At 38.9% G+C, this 25,455-nt stretch overlaps 1 protein-coding gene across 1 annotated transcript in view; it reads right to left on the reverse strand.

Moving 5' to 3' along the window:
- The window catches only part of ADGB (androglobin), a 4,124,629-nt gene that overhangs the window by 3,086,004 nt on the left and 1,013,170 nt on the right, over positions 1 to 25,455 (reverse strand). Inside the window, exon 9 of the mRNA XM_044074542.1 lies at positions 6,979 to 7,116. Within this exon, the coding sequence (XP_043930477.1) occupies positions 6,979 to 7,116 (138 nt within the window). The remainder of the gene's footprint in view (positions 1 to 6,978; positions 7,117 to 25,455) is intronic.

Consider the following 25,455-nt stretch of genomic DNA (forward strand, 5'->3'; position numbering starts at 1 on the left):
GTACAGTGTCTCTTACAGATATCTAAGAGGAGATCTTATTAAAGTATATAGGGCATTTAGACACAACTACCTCTGGGAATGTTGGGGTTATCAAAAAGTGCTAGAGAATCATTAGACGACCTATGTAGAAGATTCTATAGGAATGAAAAGTGCACTAATTGGTTCTCTGACAGAGTAGCTGATGCATAGAACAGACTACCAAATTACATTAAAGCAAGCACTAGTTTAGATAGTTTTAAGAACAGCCTGGACACTTATTATGGGAGCAAGTGTTTTGGTATATTGGCAAGCTAGAAGGGTATTAATGCCCGTACTTGAAATATTTGTATGTATGTATTCTACAGGAAGGGCAGAATGGACTGTAGGATGACCATTCATAACTCTGACTTGGCAAGTGACTTGTTTAGGGAAGTTAAGATCCAGAATGGGTCTGAAATCCTCCATCTTTTTGGGCACTAAAAAAAATCCTGAGTAAAAGCTAAATCCGAGCTGGTCTCGGGGACACCTTGGATGACTCTTTTTGAGAGCAGTTTTAGAATCTCTAATGCTGCAACCTCCCGCTGATTGGGTGGAACATCGGGGAGGATCTTCCTTGGAGGAGGTTTATGGAAAAAGGGTATAGAATAGCCTCTGGGTATAATCTTTAACACCCAATGATCTTTTGTGATGGCTTCCCACACTGTTGGGTGTAGAGACAAAAGTCCCCCCACTGCCTCCAGAGTAGAGCAGCCAGGCAATCCATCAGGATCACTGATTAGGCCTGTTGGAGAAAGAATCTTGAGTCCCTTGATTCATCAGACTCCCTCCACCATCAGGGCAGCGTCTGTTATTATAAACATTTCCCCCAAGGTCCCCTTATGAATCCTGGAAAGGACCCTGCAACTTACAGAACCACAACTTCTTATTGCTACGCTGGTTCCTATACAAGGACCGTTTTGGAGTAAAGAAATGTATCCCCATGGCAGATAGGGTCTTTCCGTCCTTTTCACTTTGGGAGAGTGTGTCTTTAACCGTTGGACCAAAAGGGGTCGATCCATCAAAGGGAACGTTGAGAAAAAGTGCTTTATAGGGTTCAGAAAAATCACAGAGCTGCATCTAGGTGTGGGGTCTAACTGCGATGCCTGGTCCGGCAGCCCATGAGGCACCCTCTGCCGCATGAGAGATTAACCTCATAGATATGTTGGAAATAGACTGGAGGTTGGCCATTCTAGAGGAATAGGATTTCTGTTCCTCGGCAGACAAGGACCCTGGGACCAAGCTAGAGAGTTCCTTGACCAAGTCCCTCTGTAGCCAGGTTATGTGTGGCAGGTAGTTCAACACTTGCAATGCAAAGGTTGCTGAAGTATAAATCAACTTTCCAAATCTGTCCAAAGCCCTAGACTCCCTGTTATAGGAATGGACAGTGGAGCTATAATGAGCTAGCTCCTTTTTGGTGGTGGATGCAACCACCATGGCATTGACAGGAATTCCTTTTGTCCAATGTGGTCGATCAGCAGTGGCACTAAGTATCTTATTGGGCCATTTAAGGATATGTTCCACTGTGTTTGGTTCCTTCCATGCTCTACAGGACACAATGTCGATATGGGGGTCCACAGAGGGAGGGGGACACCCAAGAAGTAGATGGGCCTGACCCAAAGGCTTCCAGAAACATAGATTCCTCTGGATTAGGGCTTTTGGAAGACCAACCACCCTTCTGGCAAAGAATGTCGATAATGTCTCCAAATGAGACATCCTCAGGTTGAGATCTGGGGGGACCCTTCTCCTTCATCGAGATTGGTGTCCTCAGTGAGGGATTCCAAAGGGGAATCCAGGTGTCTCCTTTACAAGTATGCTTCTGAGGGACCTCATCGGTGGGGTGTTTTGGAGAGACATTGGAAGACTCTGGGAGTTCCAAATGGAAAGCAGGCTGGAAGTGCTTCTGGGTAGGCAATCCCAGAGGGGACAAAGTAAATGTCTCAGGCACAGATGCAGCTGGGAGGACCAGACTCCAAAACAGGCAGAGTTGAGGCTCTTCTGGGTGCAGAGAGAACCCTCTCCACCACCTCAAAAGCCAAGAGAGATTGGAACACCCCAGGCACCCCTGCCATAGCAGAAGCTGTTGACGGGGAAGCTCTGTAAGCCCCAACCTCTCCTGGATCTGAGCAGGGTGTTGGAGCAAAACTGTCAGATGCCAAAGCCCCAAGTGGAAGAGACAGCTCCAAAAGTTTTGTAGCCGATGTCAACCCCTAGGAACCAGTGCCAAAAATACGGCTCCGAGAATCGCTAGGCTCAGAAACAATCGGAGCCGGGCGAGACAGGCAGACTGTTATAGTCTAGGTAACTGTACCTCTTGGCTGTGACATATTGGCTTCAGGGAGGCTCGGACCCAATAACTCTGAAATCCAGGGTTGGGTCAGAGAAGGAGCAATAGGAATGAAGGCAGGGATGTTGCTTGCGGATCCAGGAGGGGACGGAGCAGGCAAGATCTCCAGCTGGATTTCTGCCTTGAGAAATTTTACCATCATACTGTCCACCTCGGCTTCAGAGAGGCTATGGGAGGACCTAACAGAGGACACCACCAAAATAGGCCTGGAAGAGGGCCTAGACTGCTGCAAGATAGGACACCTTTGGTCTCGAAGACACAGACTTGGGGGGGGGAGTACGGCTCCAACGAGGAGGGGAGGATTGAATAACTATTGGAGCCAAAGCAGTCAGCTCCGAGGGCCCCGGAACTTTGCTGGGAGGATCTCTGGTGTGGAAAGATCTGCTGGGGCATCTCTTCCTAGTCTTGTGTTTCTTGGTGGGGGGGTTCATCCCCTTAAGTGGAAGGGGTGGCTGAAGAGGAGGAACTTGGAAGGAGCCCCTTCAGAATGAGTTTGTTCTGGCAGTCAATAAGTACCCATTGGTTAAACCCAGCACAGATAGTACATGTGGAATCGAGATAAGCCACCCCTAAACAAACAACACACTCAGCATGTATGTAAGAAAGTGGGATTTTATGCCCATAAGTACTGCACTTTTTAAACCCAGCGTGTTTAGGATCAGCCATGCTCTTACAACAACAACAACAATGGAAAAGCAACAGAATATAACAAACAAAAAATGGCCCTAACAACTAAGCACACCAGTAGAGAAACTATGATATATATATATATATATATATATATATATATATAATTTTTTTAAGGCTAGGAACAAGAAAAAAAAAACATATAAAAATGTCTAGCCCAGACAGAATTGAAGGGGTACGAAAGGGGAGGAAACAGACCCGCCCAAAAAAAAAAACCTCTTTCCCTGAGAAAGAATGGAGGTAGAAAGAAGAGTGAAGGCTAAGAAGAGAGAGTACTAACCACAAAAACTTGAAAAATTTTAGTATCACTCATTGATTGAAGAATTCCCTGAGGAGCTCAGAAAGTCGAGAACCCGATGCTTAGCTAAACGCGGCAAATGAGATCTGAAGTATTTGGAGGAGAGGAGCATCATGGGTAGGGGAAGAGCTCAGACATTAGAGCCTACAGCTTTAGTATACAGCCAAGTTGGATCCAATGCTTGGATCCGAGACCCATAGATTGAAGAGCAAATGAAGGCAACATCAGTTCAAATTATTGCAAGGATATGCAAATCTTATCTGGGATTAGTGCTTGCCTTCCTATCCCTTCAAAAATATAGCTTTCTTCTCTACTCCTCTGCTGTTAGATTGGGGTGTAGGTAAAAGCACAAATTGCCAGAAGCATAAGGTTATAAACCTGAGAGTCTAGGTGAAGAAACCAAAGCACATGGATAAAATCCACAAAGAGACAGGGAGTATATGCAGACTCCGCACAGAAGGCATCATAGTAAAAAACTCAGCCATAGAACCAAGTGGTCTTAGATGGCAACACTACCTGATGCTACACTTTGCCAATGATCAGTTGCTGTCAAACACATCCTGCCCAGACCACCAAAGGCAGCCACTTATTAAGTATAGTGCTGATGCCTAAATGTGATGGAAAGTGAAAAAAGTATAGCCAGCTTGTTACTTTTGGATCTACTGCATCTCCTTCACCACACATATACAGTCTTTTTCACAACAGACAATTCCCATACTCATCAATTACAGTCACTTTGCTGACTTTGCACCTCAGACTGCTGATTGTGTTAAAAATAGACCCAGTAAAGTATTCTAGTCAGCTTCATATAAATGAAAATTATCTCTCTACAAATTCAGAACAATGACTACTTAAACTGAACAAATGACAACAGGTCAATCACTTTCATCCACAGAAGGACCCTGTACCCAGCAATTAAAGCCAATGTTACTAACTGTACACACCTCAGATATCAGAATGTATTAATATAAAAATATTTGGCTACAGCAATTTTACCCCTCTACACCACACCCCTATACACACACACACACACACACACACACACACACACACACACACACACACACACACACACACACACACAAATATGTGATTATCAATTACAGCTACTTTTATGACTGATTACACATCTTAGATACTTGATTGTGATCAAATGAATGAATAAATACATACATCATCACCACATAGGCATTTGTCTTCTCAGTGTACTACACTGCTGTCATAATAGAATGTGTAGCCCACTACAAGGCCTCGTCCACATCTTAACTGCTTAACTCAAGAATCAAAGAGAAAAATTTAAAAAAATAATGGTGGACAAAGGACGACGATCAGGGACAACTATTGCCTTTATATGCTTAGAAACTTTCTAGAATAACAAATAGGCTTTGCATTAACATGCTTTTTTGAGGGCTATTATGTTCAAAATGCAATTGTCTGCCATAATTATTTAATGATTACAATCCTTATTGACCTGCCAGAAAAAAGAAAAAAAAACACCCACACACTTTATCAGGAATAGACAAAACATGAGGAAGAAACATCAGAGACATTCTGCAAAATCAGGGTCAGTGGAGAGCATCTCAGGATAGGAGCAACATGTAATTGTTCTGCTCATCTTTGGGTTATCTGTACTTAAAATGTAAGGGCTAAAACTTCATGGTAAGGTATGGCTAGGCTTCTAAAGATCTTAACAGATCAATAGCCTAGAAAGTACTTATGAACCCGTGAACCATCTACCCCCCCATATACAGATATATATATATATATATATATATATATATATATATATATATATATATATAGATATAGATATATATATATATATATATATATATATATATATATATAGATATAGATATATATATATATATGGATTCACTTCAGAAGCTCGAAATACTGAAATCTCGAATTTCAGTATCTCGAGCCCAAGAAGTGGAATCCACAAAACAAAACTTAAAACCATGAAATTCAAAACTTTGAATACCGGAAGTTTTGAATTTCGCGGTTTTACTACACACACACAGATACACACACACACACACACACACACACACACACACACACACACACACACACACACACACACACACACACACACACACCATCCAGCACTGTACTGATTAGTGGGCCTAGCAAAAAAAAAAATTTCTATATTAGCTCTGAACTCCTCAGAACTCTGCTCATGTGTGATGTTCCCAGTACCCAAGAAAGAAAGTTGACTATTATCTATAAATAAAAATAATAGCTGTCTTTCAAAATATACTTTTATTATTTATTTATTTTTTTGAAATTGTGTATGTGGCGTCCTTGGGTTGGGAGGTTGGCATAATGGTTAAGGTATTTGCCTTGCAGACACAAAGTGCAGGGTTTGATTTTCACATGAGATAATAGGCTAGACTTAAAATGGCCCACAAGGACAGCTGACCTAGTACTAACCTATGAACCTCAAGTAAAGCCTTATACAGTAGGCACTTTTCACTGTATTTGGCCTCATTTACAATACAACCATTGCCGCACTTGAGTGACTAGGAGTTTTGATGCATTACGTCCCCTTCTCTGAAGAGTTGGCCCTCATACATAGCATAGATGGTACCAGTTCTGAGATGAATAAACCATTGTTATACTGCTCATAGCAGGAGTGGCTAACACGAGGAAACTGTCAGATCTGACTTGTAATATGTCTGTTGGTCTGTCTGTCTCTCTTTCTCTCTCTCTTTCTCTCTGTCTCTCTCTTTCTTTCTCTCTCAAGTGGGAGACAAATATGTGTGTGATATTGCAATGGCAAATATTTACGTAAGACCTAGAGGCAGCCTTCTCCCTAGTGTTCTGCAGGACCATCCTTTCATCACATTAATCGCAACAGCTATATTCAGTCCGGTGTATTGCACCTCATTTTAGATAAGGAGTTATGTCAAACTGCACCTCAGCACAAGCTTCAGTGGAACTCCTTGAAGGTTTCAGCTAAGGTGTCAGAGGATTAATAAAGTTATTGTAATTTCCTTAGCCTTGTTGTTATCACCTATTCTGGTCTTAGATTTATTAATTACTATGCCAATGCTGTTAAACTTTTTTTATTTTAAAATTTTTATAATTACTGTAACTGATTTGAAATTATCTTGATATTTCTATGCTATCTTAAATTGATTGTGTTAGTTGGAGCTTTTCTCCTCGGGCCTCCACTGAAAAAGGGCATTAGCTCAGTCGGACATACCCATTCAACAAATGTAAAATAAAATAAATAAAATAATAAATACATTTGTTATTTCAGGATGCGACTGAAAAATGATAAAATGAAGTTATGAGTGCTATGAAATACATGCCATGTATAGATGAAGCTGCAGTTCTCAAAACAGGAGTGATATTGTCAGGCACATGCATGCAATGGTGTAAAAAAGGATAGAAATGTAAGTGTTTAGGGACTGGGATTAACAGAATCAATGAGGAACTCCTGCCGTGCTGTACAAGTTCACAGCTTGATTTGGTATCAACCTTGCAGAAAAAAATTCAGACTGTCTTAGAATCTTAGTACTTCTGAAATAATGATTATAAGACTACGTGAAGTTATGTTTCTAAAGGTAAACAGCTGTGTGCTACCTTTTAAAAATCATCAAACAACATGCATATTACTTACATTCAACAAAAGACTGCTGAAAAATACTTTGAGCTTCTGATGCTGGGCGTGCAGAATGAGATGCTGATTTGCTTTTCTCCTTTTCTTTATCTCCTTCTTTACCTTTTTTCTTTCCTGCATCTTTAGTCTCTGCCTTATCTATGTTTAGAAAGTTAAAAGTTAATTAAGTTGTTGGTTTTATTGAGTTTTACTCTCACTTTACATGAGCAAGCAACCTGCTAAACACTGTTGTACAAGTAAAAGTGGAGCACTGTTATTATTAATAGGCCTGGTCATATTATGCTCTCATCCCTGTGTTTTTTACATACTGACATCTGAATCCATGTTTTACCATTAAGTCATATAAGAAACAAGTTATGTATTTACCATAACAATAGATCCTTTCATTCATGCCCGTCCAATATGACTTGTGGGTCTTCATACCGCTTACTGAATCAATCTCTGCAGCATTAGTGCTCAAGCCTCGAGACATTTTTAGAAAGTACAGTTGCATAAGTAAACTTAACATAACAATAGATGTATGAATGATCACTGCTGTAGCAGCCTAAGCTACATGGGTTAGATCCTGCACAGGATATAACAGCTGTCCAGCTTCCAAATTCTCAAGACACCTCTCATGCGATCAATTTGAATAAAAAGAAGCATTTGAGCACCAAGCCCATCAGAGCTTTCAGGCCAACAGAGTGGGAGGATGAGCACTGAAAAGACAATGCTAGAACAACAAAAAATAAAAGTCCATGCCCTGGCATAAACAAAACACCAAGAAAGCAAGGGGGGAATGGAAGGAGGGAGATGCTATTGCAGCAGTGATCATTCAAACATCTACTGTCATGGTAAGTTTACTTACACAACTCATATATTCTTCATATTGATCACTGCTGTAGTAGCCTAAGTTATGTGCATAGATTGCCATAGCTTACAAATTTTGGGAGGTGGACGTGGAAAGGTCCAAGAGCCCCAGGAAAATGGTCCTAGCAAAGCCTAATGTAGATCTAGAGAAGGAATCAAGCTTCAAATGCCTTGTAAAAGCATGTACAGAAGACCAATTTGCTGTTTCGAGAATACTTCTAGAATCCAACCCTTTCCAAAAAGCCATAGATGAAGCCAATACCTGGTATAGTGAGCCTTGACCCTGCCTAGAATAATTTTGTTGTGTCAAGTACAACAAAATATAGTAGCCTTAGACAACCATTTGGAAATAGACTGTATTGACACAGGTTGTCAATTCTATTTACCTTCACAAGAAATGAACAACAGATCTGAACAGCTGGAAGATTTGATTCTGTCAAGATAGCACCTGACTTAATGGAGAAGAAAGAAGTAACTAGGAACATATGTTTTGGAACTGTAATGAGTTGGCATATTTTAAAAATTCTCTACAGAGTACTCTGCCAGAAATATTGGATGATCAAATGGCTATAAGTAAGGAAATTATTATTTTCTTTTAAGTTGAGATACAGGATCTGAATTGGCTAGACTTAGTAAGGCCTTATTAAGTTTAATTTTCTTAGCTACCAAAAAAGCAATTACTACAAAATGGAAATCAAAGTCTACACCAACTGTATATGAGGTACCGTAAAATTATAAAAAAGATAAAACAACTGGAAGAGGGATCTTTAAAAAAGGAAGAGAGCAAATTACATAACAGTAACATGAAGGTGTGGTAATAATACATGCACAATGATGTTCAGGAGAAAGAGGAGTGAGGTTTAAGAGAAGGCAGGAATTCAGCAATTTTTGTAATGTTGGACTGATGACAGTAGGAAAGAAAATATATGTGATGTATATTGTATTTAAATGGAAAAATGTTAAAATGTTTTGTTTTCTGTTAATGTATGTTCTCTATGTCTTGAGTGATAATTCTATAAAGGTGTTAAAAAAAGATATTACCTGAGTTATCAGTGGATGTCCAAGTTAGGAAGTACCCTTTCCCCCTTATTTTTAGGATCAGTAAAGAAAACGGGGAATGGATAGTTTAGCTTAAAGTAAACTCAGATACCACTTTAGGCATAAAAGACAGATTAGTTCTCAAAGAACCCTGTCTCTGTGGAAAATGAGATAGGGTTGTCTCACCATAAGAGCTTGCAACTCAGATATTCTTATTGCAGTGGGTAGAGCAATCAGTAAAACTGTTTCAATGTTAAGAGCCTCAAAAGTTGGCCAGATTATAAGGTTCAAATAGAGCAAGTGTTCTCTTTAACACAAAATTAAGATCTCAAGAAGGGGCCACTGGTTTTCTTGGAGGCCGCTTAAGTAAAAACCCTTTCAAAAACATTTTGGGCATGAGAATGCATTGAAAGAGGAGGATTCACAGGTAGACATGCTGAAATGGCAAATAAATGAACCTTGATGGAGGAGTAAGTAAGGCCATAGGAAAGTAACTCACACAAATAATTAAATCCAGGGAACGACTGGCCCTGAATGGATGCTGGTTACATTGTTGGCACCAACTAGAAAAACATTTTCCATTGTTAATATATGATTTTCTAATAGCAAGCTTTCTTGTCTCCATTAATACCTGATGTACATCCTCAGTAAACAGGTGTCAACAAGGAATTAAGAGCCTATCATTCAAGGAAGTCAGTTGAAGTTGAATGGGGTTGGGATGGAGGTGTATCAAACACCTCTTATCTTGTGTAAGTAGATCCATTCTGTGAAGAAGTTGTGGTAATTGCCTTTGGCCATTCCAAAAGAAAGGAGAAGCATTTTTGCCAGGGTCAGACAAGGAGTCACCACAATGATCATGGGGAATTCCTTCTGAATCTTCAGAAGTACCCTGGATATCAGTAGTAAGGGTGGGAAAGTATACAGAAACATTCTTGTCCAAGGAAAAGAAAAGAAAAGAAAAGGCATCTGACTTCCAGGCCTTCTAGATGAAAAGGAATGTGATAAGCATCTTTTAAATGTAGTGTTACCAGCACTACATTCCTAGAGCAGAATCTTGCCAGCTGATTATTTAGAGAGGAGAAATATGTGACTACTAGAGGAACTCCTCACAGTTGGATCAAATCTTGGAAAGTCACATGATCTACTGCATTATGTAAGACTCTGCACTGTCTTGCTCAGCTTGTCTGCCAAACAATATTGCTCTGATGGAATGTAGGATGCCTGTAGAGTGAGACTGTGCTGTGATGCTGTACCCCAAGCTAACGTTGTTAGCATGCAGAGGAATACAATCTGGTTCCCCCCTGCTTGCAGGTGTACCACATGACTGTGGTACTGTCTGAAATAACTTCAAGAGGTCCTGGGAACCAAAGATGATTCAAAGAATTGAGTGCCTTGATCAGTATAAGCATCTCTTTTATATTTAATTCTCTTAATCTCCAACAAGAAACAATACTATTAGGAGACTTTAACATTGACTGGAATCTATGTAAACAAACTAATCCATCCACCCTTATTAATCTCCATGGTTTCTCTCAAACCATTAACTCCCCAACAAGAAAAAATAAGCTTAATAATAAAGAAAGTATCCTTGACTGGATTCTAACAAATAGTCCACAGCAAAAATATATAACAGGTACTCTCCCTGATGACCTTAGTGACCACTCACTAACATATATTATCAGGCACAAAACAAACATGACGATCCCTACCCAAGTCAGAACATTCCGTAGCAAAAAATATTTCGACTCCAATCTGTTTCAAAATGAACTTAGGCAAGTCAACTGGTCACGCCTTAAATCTCTCCCCATAGATGAAGCTGTAAGCTTTTTTAATAATACTTTTCTGACAATCCTCGAACAACATACACCTATGCGTTCTATCCAAATAAGATCCAAAACAGCCCAATGGCTCTCTAACAACATGAGGAAACTAATCCTTAGTAGAAATAAAGCCTGGGCCAAATGGTGAACCACAAAAGACACTACTGATCACCTCACCTTTAGGCAACAAAGAAATATGACTAAAAAAGCTATCCTGCTAGACAAAAAGAACTTCTACAGTCAGCTTCAGCAATCATCCCTTCATCAACCACAAAAATTCTGGACTGCCATTAATATGCTAATATCCCCTGGCAAAGTAGCCACTCCAAATCCGCTAGGCTCAAACCCTGACTGCCCATTACAAACAGCTAATGGCTTTAATACTTTCTTTACCTCTGCCATTTTAAACCTAGCAAAACAATATAGCCCTGATACCTCTAAACTATCTACCCCAAGCCCAACTCCCTCCGAATTTTACCTCAAACCTATTCCCACCTCTTACATATTGTCCTTACTTCAAAAATTAAAACCCACAACCCCCTCAGCTGACAAACTACCAGCAGAATACCTCCAACTAGGTGCAAAAGTCATTGCTTATCCCATCTCTATACTAATTAATAGGACCTTAGAAGAAAGTATAATCCCATCAATCTGGAAAATCTCTTACATTATCCCTCTTTTCAAAGGAGGCGACTCTACTGAGTATTCCAACTTCCGCCCTATAGCACTACTCTCTCCTCTTGCAAAAATAATGGAGAAATGTATCCACAAACAGTTACTTAAACACCTATTAGACCACAATCTCCTAGCTAACTGCCAACATGGTTTTCGTCCATTCCATAGTACTACCACAGCCTTACTATCCTTTATCGATTCTATTAACAACAATCTCAACATGAATACCCTTTCCTCAGCATTCTTTGTTGACCTGTCCAAAGCCTTTGACATGGTCAATCACCAGCTTCTCCTCCATCGTCTAAAGTCCCTCTCTCTAAACAATTCTGCCTTAAACTGGTTTACATCCTACCTGGACAACCGAAAACAGGCAGTTCTCTGGCACAACCATCTCTCTGATCTTCTCCCCACCTCTATAGGAGTCCCACAGGGTTCTATTCTAGGTCCTCTACTGTTCTCCATCTTTATAAATGGCCTTCACCTAACCACTCCACTATCAACTTGTATTCAATATGCAGATGACACTACTATCATTTGTACAGCCTCAACACAATCTGAACTTCACTCTCTCACACAAAAAACCTTCACGACTACAGAACAATGGTTCTCTAATCATTGTCTCCTCCTTAACCCCAAGAAAACCAAACTTCTACTCTTTACACCCACTCACTTGTCTCCCTCCCTTAATTTTACACTTACATCCAGTAATGGTACCCTTATCTCACCAGACCACCAAACTTTTAGGTATTACAATTGACAATCAACTAAAATTTGACACTCACATAAACTCTACAATTAAAGCTACTAACAGAAAACTAGGCTCTCTCTACAGAATCAAACCTTTTCTAACTCCTGAAGCCAGAAATACCATAGCCAGAACCCACTTAATTTCTACCCTATTATATGCCTCCCCCATATTTACTAATCTTTCTAGGTATAATCTTAACAAACTAGCAACATCATATAATAATATTGCCAGATTTGCTGCTAACTCTACATTCAGAACTCATCACTGCCACAATCTTAAAAAACTAGGCTGGCTAGAGTTACCCCACCTAATCCAGCTTAACCAACTTACAATTGCCCATAATGCCCTTTATCACCCTAACAACACTCCTATGCTCTCTACCCTCATAAAACCTTACAGTAATCTGAGGAACCTACGCTCCTCTAACAAAATACTAATTCATACCTCCTTATCAAATAACTTAGCAGATGATTCCATATTTTCTAACTCAGTTGGTAAAATATGGAACCAACTTCCACAAGACCTCACCACCCTAACATCACTCCCACTATTAACACCCCAGGAACACAATCCTTTGTGAAGGAGGCAAAGAGGACATTTAAATATTCTCTTGGAATCCCAGCTCGTGCAAGAGATCTCTCACCCAAGTGAGAGAGGTCTGACACTTTGAACAATACACTGCAAAGATAAGCAAGTCATTTAAATATGAAAAAGAAAATGGATACCCTGTAGCCTGCAAGAAGATATAACTGAAGCTAGACATTTGTGAACACTCTTGGTGCAGTGGATAGTCCAAAAGGTAAGGCAGAAAACTAAAAATGTGATCCAGACATACACAACAGTAAGAAATGCCTGAAATTTGGATGAAAAGGAATGTGATGATAAGCATCTTTTTAATGTATTGTTACCGGGAAAACTGAATGAGGAAGAAGAGGTAACAGATTGTGAAATTACATTATTCTGAAGTCAGGCACTATCACAAACAGGTCCAAAAAAGAAAGATCCAAAACTGGTCTCCAGGCATCTTCTTTCTTTGGCACTAAAAACATCCTTGAATAAAAACCTTTCCCAACTTGGGAAGGAGGAACTGATTATATCACTCCTTGGAACAGAATGTAAAGAATGGCAGGTCTGGTGGATAAGGAATACCCTGGGGAGGAGGAATATCTTCTCACTTCTGTCTAGAACCTTGATGAATGATCTTTCGAACCTACTTGTCCGAAACTATCTGTTGCCAAAGAGAAAAGTAGAGATTCAGACTTTCTGCAATAGAAAAGCAACTGCCAAGATGGAAGGCGGAAAAAAGTGCCTTAAATAGTCAAACTGACTATTTGGACTATCCTTGGTTTTGGGTGTTCCTGAATTATTTTTGGAACACCCATGCCATTTTGCCAAAACAGGATGAGGAGTTAGAGAATCCCTTAGAAAATATGAAAAAGGAGGGCAGAAAAACCTTACAGATTGCCTGATTTAACTTACCCCTTATATTACAGTTGTTGATCATCTCTGCAACAGAGGAACCAAAAAGTAAATTTTTATCCGACGGAAAAAATAAAATCTCAGTATTCAAATCCTCTTGGGAGGTTCTGAGGTAGTAGGCAGGCAATCCTCTTCAAAACAGTACCAGATGGCAAAGCCCTGAAAAGAATTATTAACTGAGTCATAGACACACTCTAAACAGAGAGCAGTGATTAGTGCAATAGAAGAAACTACATCAATTAAAGCAATTTTTTCTTACAAGAAGCAATTGCAGACCAAACATTCCTCATACTTTCACAATTAGTCAGAATAAACATTATTTATTTATTTATTATTATTTATTTTACATTTGTTAACCAGGTTAGTCTGTCTGAGCTTTTGGCTCATTTTCAGCAGAGACCCAGGGAGAAAAGCTCCACATAGTACAATTATGATTAGCATTTTTGACATACATCATGCAAAGAATTTTGTAAGAAAAGCTTGCAACATAAAAAGAGAAAATAAACTATCAAAGTTAGACAGTACAGCATAATTAATACAATGGTTAAAAAAACAGACAGGATGATACTTTGCAAAATAGTTATTAAAATAACTAAGTTAGTCATTAATAGATAACCTAGATACAAAAGGCATAGATATGTTTGAGGTAGGTACCTTGCTGAGTAGTTATAAGCATATTTAACTACTCTGCGATTGAGGAAAAGTTAGAGGTGAGGGGAGATACTGCAGGATGAGAGGGTAATAGTTTCAGGGTGGATTTATGCAATGGCAGAACATTTACTAATGAGGTATTTATGAGTGGCATATCTGAACTGCTTGCTCTGGTAGAGAGATTTAATCTCAAGGGGTAGTAGGTTCCAAGTTTTGGCAGGGTGGTAGTTATAGAGTAGACATCTCATTTTAGTTCTGAGTTTGTAAATCTGTAGGAGTCCTTGTTCAGAGCTGCAAAGTGACCTTGGGGGGATTATCTAGATATAATAGAGGAGAGGCTAGGGCAAAAGTACAGAATGGAGTGGATAATTTGTAGTTGATATAGTTGGAGCATATGAGGGAGTCCTAGCCAGTCAAGTTGCTTAAGAGAGAGGCAATGGTGAGATTTATAAGGTTGGTTTGCTGCAAATCTGGCTACCTTGTTATAGGTGGTTTCAAGTTGTGCAATGAGTGTAGAGTTAATGTTAGTGAAAATATGACAGCAGTTTAATAGTGTGAGAAGTAAGAAAGCATGTGCGGGGGTGATTCTGGCTGTGTTGGTTTAAGTATTTCTTATTACGATAGAGGTGTCCAAGTTTTGGATGCAAATCTAATCATTCAAAATTCTGAAAATCAAAGTTGCAGAAACATACACTGTTTTCCTGTACCCATCAGTAATCTTCCCATCCTTATCAGAAAGAGTAGGACTTAGCTAACTATTTAGCAGCAGTAGTATTAGCTAAAGCTATAGCTGCTGTGTCTGGTTTGGGAAGAGTTTATAAAAACTTAAAAAGACTGAGGAGCTTTATACATTCTATCTGCTTTTTTAACGTCAGTAGACCAGCTATCAGGCACAGATGCGCATTATCCAAAGCTGACAGAACTGGAGGAACTGTTAAAGGGCCAGGAAATTCTTTCTGTAACAGCTCACAAAATGTTCTGAGGTAATGACAAACCTCAGTGCACTACCACTGAAAACACTGACACATTCTGGAAATGCTTTCAAACAGAGAGAAATCCCAAAAGGAAAATCAGAAACTGAGTTCTCCTGAGTCTACATCAAGAAACTGTGGAGAAAACCTGTATCTGTTCCTTCATCTTACTGTTCAGATTCAGAGTCTTGAATCTCTTCAGGAAAAGAGGTATCCTTCTTTCTTTTACCAGAAAAAAAAATAAATAAGAAGGATCAAAGGATTGACTAAAACCCTGAGACAGACCGATTAAAGTCCTCCTGTCTAAGGAAATTTGAGGAAGTGTCGATACGTTTACTTTTCTGTTACTTTTTGACAGACAAAATGGGGGCAACAGCAGCTTCCCCTGGGATGGGCACAACATTCTGACAACACAGGGAAGTCTTCTCAGTTCCCTCTCTCAGGACCCACAAAAGTGATTTTCCCTTTCCCACTGGGGGGACCCCAACAGCCGCACAGGATGTGGCTAACCCCTGGACCATAGTGACTGTAGGTGCAACACGAGAAAGATCCTGGGTAAAAGATGAGTGGTCTGAGGTACATCAAATGACCACAGCAGAGTGGGATTATGGCAAATTGCTAGCTGTAGTGGCAAATGCTGCTGCTCTAGACCATGGGACCAACAGTTTATTCCATGATCAAGATAAGAATGGTGCCTCTTTCCTAAGGAAAACAAGCAGCAAAAACTGATAAAAATTAAGTTCTGTAACAGTCACTTTTGTTAGAGAAAAATACAGTTAAAAGCACTTGAAAACACTTAGCCTGCAGCCCCCAAAAGTAAAATAAACACAATTTCTCCACAGGAAAAAAATGGTTTTCAATTACTTTAAACAACTTTTAAATTGAAAGGGAAAAAAAAGTGCACTACTGTTTAAACACTACATTGCAGTCTCGTGACAGTCCATTAAAACACAAGCTCCTAGCTTTAAAATAACTTTCTTGAACAGGAAAGTATTACTAAGCAAATATTCTTGTTTTTGTAAATGGATGTTTTTTTTTCCAAAGGGAACTTATCTGCCCAACAGAGGAACAGCACAAGCTAATTGTCGATCCTCAAAAGTCTCAGAAGAGCATACAGCGGCAGGAAAGCTCTAAAAGACTTGGTGCCCAAACCTGTCTTTTTAGTTAGCTCAGCTTGAGCTGACTAATGGGTTAAGGGTATGCAGGGTGCCCTGAATCTTTGTAATTTGGACAGCTGTTATATCCTATGCAAGGTATATCCATATAGCTTAGGCTACTGCAGCAGTGATCAATATGAAGAACATTTTTCTTTCCTGTAATGCATGAGTTCCTCTAAATAGTTCAGATCTAGTTTGATACCTTAAGTACTAGGTACAAAATACCCTGCCTGAAGAATAACCAAGTCAAATCAAGGACTGTCAAAACCTTCAGGTCTGACAAAATCATGGAAGGGGGTAGGAGGGAGGGTTATCATATTGGATAGACATAAATGAAAGACTATCATTATAGCAAGTGCATAACTTTCATATCCTATTCATTCTGTCTGTCGAGCCAGTCTGTGGATGAATCCAAGACTATTAGATATACCAAGTGGTATCATGACAAGAAACCTATCAGGATAGAAGCATCACAGGATGTCCTAGCCCAGGAAGTGCAGTCCAACTTACATGCTCAAAGAAAGGGTGCATGGAAGACCAGGTGGCAGCTTCTTAAATCCCATCTATTGAAGAATGTCATCTGAAGATAGCAGTAGAAGTTGCTATAGCCATAGTGAAATTGGCTCCAAGTTTGGTAGGTAAGGGTTTGTTGTGCAAGTTATAAATGAAAGAAATACATTCTGAAATCTAGGAAAACAGGTAGAGTCTTACAAACAATGAAAAATAAAAGGCAGCTGTTGCAAGACAAAAGTGATGCTTGGTAGGTGGCAAATCCTTTATAAGCAGAAAACTCCAAATCCAGAAAAATACAGACAATATTCATCCAAGATAAAACAGAGCAAGCAAACACAGCACTATTAAGCGCTTTTGTCTGGTAGATGACTTCCTCAGAATACAAAATACTGAAATTAGCACCTGTTTAAATACATTGCTTACCCAATCACAAATAAGCTGACATCATTTCCCTCATTAACAAGGCTGCAAATACTTAATGCAAGTCAAATATAAAACAATAATACATATAAAAAGTTTAAAGCATCCCTAAACAATATATATAACTAAATAAAAAACATAGATTTTAATTTCAACAGAGAAGATAAAAAAATTCTATCATTTAACCCAGGAGCATGATAAGCATCAAGCCTAATTTGCCATTTGAGTTCTACAAATTCCAAATACTCATTCAAGGGTCCCCCACGAGGTCCCAGATCTACCTGTTCCAAAATAAAGAACAGGAAGGAATGGGTAGGTTCACTAACCAAATGTTTATATAGTGCATTATTTTCATTTTTATTTCTGATATCATATAAATGTTGATAAATCCTTAACCTTAGGGCATTCTTAGTTTTACCTACATAGAAACTTGCACAGAATCTACACAAGGCCAAATACACAACACCTTTAGTGTAACAGTACATCCTTTTTGAACTGGAAATATATCCAGAGTTTTTGAGCTTGATTTTTTCTCTGTCCATAACATAAGGGCATTGGGCACACCTCCCACACTTAAAGGTACCACCATTGTGGATGTCAAATTTTTGCCTTTCAAACAGTCCTTTGAGGGAAGTGTCTCTTGTAAACCACTTGCGGTTCAATACCAAATTTCCCTGATAATTCAGGGTCAACATCAAATATTTTCCAATATTTGGAAATAATGTTTTTAATGTCATAAAAATTGGATGTGTAAGTAAGAGTAAGCACCCGTCCAAAATGTAACGGTTTACAGTCATTATGACTTTTGGTGGACACCTGCCCTAGTAGTACAAGAAAATGACCATTCATTCTTTTAGTCTTAACTTCATTAAAAATATCTATGACAAAGGTTTCAGGGTACCCCCTCTTACAAAACATGTTTTTTAATGTTTCACATTCACTAAAAAAATCTGCAAAGTCAGACACCATTCTGGCCAGCCTTACATATTGGCCCTTAACTAGGGCTTTTTTCTGGTGCAATGGGTGTGCGCTTGTATAATGTAATAGTGAATTTGAATAGGTAGGTTTCCTATATAGTTGTGAAACAAAACAATTATGTTCAAAGTCTTTCTTGATGGTAACATCTAAGTAATTAATCAGTTCTACATTGCTATTCATAGTAAACTTAAGAAAACTTGTAGTTCCATTAATATAGGTGAAGAACCTCTTCAGGTCGTCCTCGCTATCTTTCCAGAACAGGACTATATCATCTAGGTATCACCCATACAATACCCATGAAGTCCTAAATTCTGAGTTGGTAACAAACAGGTCCTCCCATTGTGCCAAGACAATGTTGGCAAACACTGGAGCACAGCACGCACCCATTGCAACACCCTGTTTTTGCTTAAAAAGATGCCCTTCAAAGGTCACAAAATTATTCTCTAATATTATTTCCATACATGTTCGTAAAGTCAGAATGGTGTTATGATTAAGTGTTGAATTGGCACATAAATAATCATAAAACCATTCAAGGCCAATTTGATGTGGAATAACTGAAAAGAGATCACAAACATCAATAGTGACTAATATGTTACTATCAAAAAACATGTCCTGTTTAACTTTAGTAAGAAAGTCTCATGAGTCCCTAATCACAAGACTACGTGAATCTAGAATGTTTTTGGTCATACTGTCAATGAACTTAGCAATACTATAAGTTTTTGAGGCTTTTGCTTCCACAATTGGTCTTAATGGTGGGTTTTCTAAGGATTTATGAATTTTTGGTATGCCAAAAATTGTGGGTATTTTAGGGTGGCTTATAAGCATATAATTATGAGTTTCTAAGGTAATTTGCTCATTTAATAACAGCTGTTCCAATTCCAGGTCAATATTACGATATGCTATATTAATCTCATTTCGTGAGACCTCAAGATAGACATCACTATACAGAAGTTCCATCATCCTGCTGTTATAATCAACCACATTCATAATTACCATGCCCCCACTTTTATCAGGTTTCATTATTCTTATGTCACGATGCTCTAAAATTTCACTTAATAGTTTTTTCTCATCACAGTCCAAGTTAGCTTGACCAGGTTTTTTATACTTGTTCACTAATAAGTTCCTGATATCAGCTTCACATAGATTCTCAAACAGTTGTACTAGGGGGTGTGATGGGGGTAAAAAAATACTAGGCCTACGTGTATCCAAATGGCCAGTAATAGTATTGTTATCGTGAAAATGTAAGGCCAAATTAAGTTTTCTTGTAAATAATTTAAGTTGTATAATAGAGTCAGTAAGCATCCCTTCCTTAATAGGAACAAAATTAAAGCCCTTAGATAATAACTCGGCCCACCTGGTGTCAACTCGGACCTGGCTGTAGTTATAAATGTTAAAATCACAGTTATTATTGCTAATAACATTAAGTACCAGACCACTATTGTTATCATTGTCAAAATTGTTGTCAGGGTTTATCTCCTGTATGAACCCCATCTCCCCCTCCAGGAACCCATCCCAGGGTTGTTGCCATTCCTGTAGTAATCCTGCCTCCCCTGTCTCTGGTTCTGTAATCTCTCTGACCTCCATAAAGGAGGTTGCTCTAAAGGGGAAACATTTCCACTATTGCCTTGTGCATGCTCTTCAATTTCATTGTCGTCAGTACAAGAAATGTTATTAACAGAAAAACTTTTTTTTTTTTGCCACCTACCAAGCGTCGCTTTTGTCTTGCAACAGCTGCCTTTTATTTTACATTCTGAAATCTACCTGGAGAGGGAAACCTTAGAAACGTTTTGCCTAACTTGGTTAGTAGCAAATGAAATAAACTGTTATGAATCCTTTTTAAAGGTTTTGGTTCTGTGAAGTTGAAAACAAAATTGTCTATACACACGTAATGTACAGAGAATATATTCTCTCTTGTTAGAGTAATTAGGAAAGAAAACTGGAAGATAGATGGGCTGTGATATGTTTGACTCAGAAGTTACTTTGGGGAGGAAGGATGGGGTAGTTCTGAATGATATCCTATCTTTGTGGAATGCTAGATATGGGGATGATGAAAATAGTACATGAATCTCTGAAATCATTTTAGCAGAAGTCATACCTACCAAAAGGCTTGTTTTCCAGGAAAAGAATTTTGGCAAAACAGAAGAAGAGATGGCTCAAAGGGAAGTTCAGTCAGGGCTACTAAGATCAAATGCAGATCCTAAGGGAGTACCAGTTATCTGATGGAAGGCCTAAGCAGAAAGGTTCCTCTGAGGAAAGATTTAAAGAGTTTATGAGAAGCAAATAAGTGTTCCTGGAAACCAACATGAAAGTCAGTGATTGTAGCAAGCTGCACTTTAACTGTGGAAAAACTACAGCTGGAATCAAATAATTTTGCAAAGAAATTGAGGGCATCTGAAACTGGGGCTGAGAAAGGGTCGATGTTCTGAGAGGTGACCCATAAAATAAGGCTGTTCTATTCACCATGGGTAAGTCTTGTGGATAGATTCTTTCCGGGATGCCATTAAAATTCTTACTACCTTCGAATAAAAGGGATTTTCATTGGCCATTACTGGAATTGAAGAAACCATTTGGTTAGTTTCAAGCTGTGAAGAACCAGGTGAAGCTTCCCAGAAGGATGTACTGGACCAAAAATCTGGAGAGGGGGGGGGTCTCTGAGGTGAGGCCTGAGATGAGGAAACCAAATCTGTCTGGGCCAATAGGCAGCTATGAATGAAGACAACAGTGGTCTTGCACTTTATTGCTTTCTGTAAGAATCTGAGAATTACAAGCAGGAGTGGCTAGGCATACAGTAGCCCAGGAGACCATTGCTGGGATAGAGCATCCTGGGTGACTGTCATGGGGGGGGGGGGTGGAATCATGGCAAAAGAGCTGCTATACTTGGTGTTGCATGAGGAGGCAAAACAATCACAGCAGGGAATTTCCCAGCTATTGAAAATCTGGTTGGCTATCAATGGATTGAGGGACTACACATAAGGCATGAGAAGAGATCATTTAAGCCTGGTCTGTGGGCAACTGAGAGCTCCTGGGATATATGTTGCTATGATAAAGTGATGCAAGGTCATCACCCATTGCCATACATTCATCGCTTCCCAACATAAAGGGTAGGACCTAGTTCCTCCTTGCTTGTTGATATACCAAATGACAGTCATTTGTCTGTTTAAATAGAGATCACTCCTTAAGAAAGGCAGTTCTGCAGTTCCTGCAACACAGGAAGGATCACCCATAACTCCATTATCCATCCACAGACAACCCATCCTCCCACTGTAATGCACAACCCTCCGCCTCCACCCTATCCATGGTCATGATGGCCACTGGAGAATGTGGAAGAAAGAGTCTGTGAAAGTTTATCATCAGGGAGTGTAGCCACCACTCTACGTGTTTTTTAAATAAATTGGTTATGCTAATTGGTTTGGAGAAAGGATGCAAAATTTTAAAATCCACATATGAAAGCATGCAAAGTGAACCATTAGAACTGACAATGTCATCAGCCCCAATACCCTGAGAACCAAGGCTGCAGTAGAGGAGGAGTAATGAAGGAGTGATTGTAGTGCTATCTTTAAGGTTTGAATTCTGTCTGTTGGAATGGAGACCATGGACAACGTAGTGTCCAGATGACATCCTACAAAAGTAATCTTCTAAACTGGTTGAAGGTTTGAGTTCTAAACTATTTAGACTATCTACACTATTTAAACTGTCAAAAAATTTAAGAATGGTAAATCTCCTGAGTATGGCAAGAAAATGCAATAAAAAAAAGGCCAACGTGTAAAATAATCCGAATCTCAACACTACCAAGAAAAACAAGAGAAGATACACTGACTGATTAAGATAATAAAAACAAATGGAGATCAAACTATATTATGAGGTGGATCACTTAGGTTAGGTTCATAGGTTAGTACTAAGCTAACTGCCCTTGCGAGCCATTTTAAGCCTAGCCAATTATCTCTTGTGAGACTCAAACCCTGCACCTTGTGTTTGTAAGGTAAACACCTTAACCATTAGGCCACCCTCCCAACCCAGAGAATAAAGATCTGCTTCTTATTGCTTTGGCAGCAAATTAGATCTGAGGTAGCCAGAAGAACTGATCTAACAGAATCTGATGTCAGTGCCTTGTAAAGATTAATTGCACTTATACAAAAAGTAATGGGGCAATCAATTACATAAGGTTTGCCTATTAACTTTATTCAAGGAAACAGTTGATCATTCTTCCTCACTTAACTGGTATTCTTAATGTATTATCTGAACTGTCTGTGTACATCTGCAGATGCAAACAATGCTCACTGTCATTGTGGTAATTTATATAAAAGAACAGAGAATGAATAAACTTTTGATATCACCTTAAGTATGCGGACTGACACTCCACTATGGAAAAGCAAATAATGCAGTTACCCATTAAGGTTTATGATCCCAAAATTCTTGTACCAGAGAAAATAGCTACTACAAAAACTGCCTTCTAAAGTATGTATATTAACTCACCTGTCTCTACTGACTCAAAGGTTTGTAAAGTCAACTTCTACAGCAGACAAAACATAAAAAATAAAATCCACAGACAAGAATTTTGCATTTTTTAGAATTCTCAACTTCTATAGCAAAAAATAAATAAATAAATAAAATCCCACACGCAATAATATTGTCATTTTTTTGGCGGGGGGATCATAAGTATAGCTCTCCTTTATGGAAGGCTTTAGCATACAAGAGTGATTTAACTTAACAAAAAGTTGGTAAACAGCACATGAACATTTAATTAATCTACATGCTAAACTGGAATAAAATAAATGAGGTAAACAGTTTAATAATCTTGGGATATGATAATGAAGGGACTCAGACCTCATGGCGAAGTTTGAAAAACAAATCTACTCTACTTTTAATACCATTTTTTCCTGATGTCATAAAGAAGAATATACAAGTATTTACAATACTTATTCTAAATCCCTTCTTAAATTTTAACACCTTTTACATTAACAATAATCAGTAACAGCTTCTTTCTTAGTATTAATGGTGCAATGTATTTCAGAACAAATTAACATAATCTATTGTCAGATATTACAGCTTATTTCAAACCATTGTGGTGGTGCTGCGATAGCACTGTCGCCTCACAGTAAGATGCTGTCCGGTTCGATTCTCAGCTAGAGCGTCTTCTGCGTGGAGACATGCGTGAATGGGCGTACCTTCGTTGAAGGTTGTGCGTCAGGGCTGGCAACTCGGCACATAAAAATCAACTGTCAATCATTAGCGGACCGGAGTTCTGCTATGGCGACCCCTAACCGGGAAAAGCCGAAAGACACAACAACAACATCATACTGTATAACTTACAGACAGCTTTTCTTTTCCATGTTAAAGCAAAAATGACAGCTTAACTTCAAACTATTTTCTTCACCTTACATCTTAATATCCCTTCTCACTCTTTCTTAATTAATTCTTCCATTTACACTAATTAATCTCTGCTTTTAAATGTCTATCACCTTCAACAGACAGCTTGCTATCATAACCTATCACCTAGTTAGTTGAGAAGCTTCATTACCACCTCTCTCAAACATCCTCAACCAGCTAAACATCCAAACTTTACATATTATACTATCGTAAGACAATCTTTGCTGTATACATGCCTTCTCAGGATGCTCACTCCTTCTAAACACTCTTCTTTCCTGCTCCTTTACTTTATATTCTTTACCCAATAAACATCCACTGGTGTGCTTTTAATGTCCACATTTAAACTTCAATCAGCCTTACATCTACCACCACATAAAGCATTGTTCATATTATCATTGGTAACTCATTAATGTCCATTTAATTCCCACATTTACAGTTCACTCAATCTTACATTCACTCACTGGACATCGCTTTACATGTTTTATTTATTTTACATTCTAGCCTGTTTCATTCCTGTGTTCAATCCCATACATCTACATCATCTTCCGCTAGCATCCCAGTAGGTTTGAAGGAGACAACAGTACTATATAGTTAGCATTTTCAACTACAGACATTATGGTATAAGTCCACCCAGCAACTGATGTGTGGTGTGTGCTGCTACGGTTTTGGGGCAGTCTGTGAGTAGGATCTACACATGCCCTGAAAGGAGGAAGCCACCACCAGTTCTTATTAAAGGAAGGATCACAGAGAGAAAGAGACAGAGAGAGCTGTGAGACTTTCTGATGCAGAGCGAAAGTACTGTGTAGAGCTACAATAGAAGTGGCCTGTACTGCATGACAGACTAAAAATAAGCGACACTGGTTGCTCAAGTAGGACAGGAAAGTGCAGTTGTTTAAGTAAGCTTACTGTGGCAACATGTGTTCTAATTATCACTGCTGGAGTAGCCTTGGCTATATGGGTTATAATTTGCATAGGATATAAAAGCATGCCAACATCCAAAACTTAAGGGCATCATCCATGCATCCAGACCATTGACAACTTGAGCAGGGCTGTAAAAAAAAAACAATGGTCTGGGAGCCAAGCCCCTCAGAGCTTTCATGCCAACTGAAAGAGGGAGTCTACAGCCCAGAAAGAGGACTATGCTAAGTAAGTAAAATTCAATGTCCACACCCAGACAACAAAGAGGGGAAGGAGGGTGTCACTATTATATTCATCATTTGATCACTGCTGTAGTAGCCTTAGCTATGTGGGTAGAAAACCACAGCTTATAATGACTGGTAGGAGGAAGGATGAGGGTCCAGCAGCCAGTGGAAAATGGTCCTGGCAAATCCTGCTCTAGACCTGGAAAAGAAGTCTAGTTTTTGGCACTTTGTAAAACTATATACAGAGGATCACGTTGCTGAATATAGAATACTTTGAGTATACCTCTTTCTAAAAAGTCACTGATGAAGTCAAGGCCCTAGTAGAATGTGTCTTGACCCTGCCTGAAACTGACTTGTTATAATGTGAATAACATTAGGCAATAGCATGGGAAAACCATCTGGAAATAGGCTGCTTTGACACAGGTTTTCCTTTTTTATAACCTTCATTAGAAATGAATAACTGATCTAAAGTTCTTAAAGTTCTGGCTTTGTCAAGATAGTATCTGAGCTGTCTTTTGATGGATGTCTTGATTTTCTCATTCATCTTTTCATTCTGGAAGAAGACAGGGATACATATATATATATATATATATATATATATATATATATATATATATAAAACTCGTCTCAAAGTAAACTGGATATCACTTCAATATAAATGAGTGAAAC

This window comes from Protopterus annectens, chromosome 1.part0, assembly GCF_019279795.1.
Source record: "Protopterus annectens isolate FY-2018-M chromosome 1.part0, PAN1.0, whole genome shotgun sequence".
Classification (NCBI taxonomy): Eukaryota; Metazoa; Chordata; order Ceratodontiformes; family Protopteridae; genus Protopterus; species Protopterus annectens.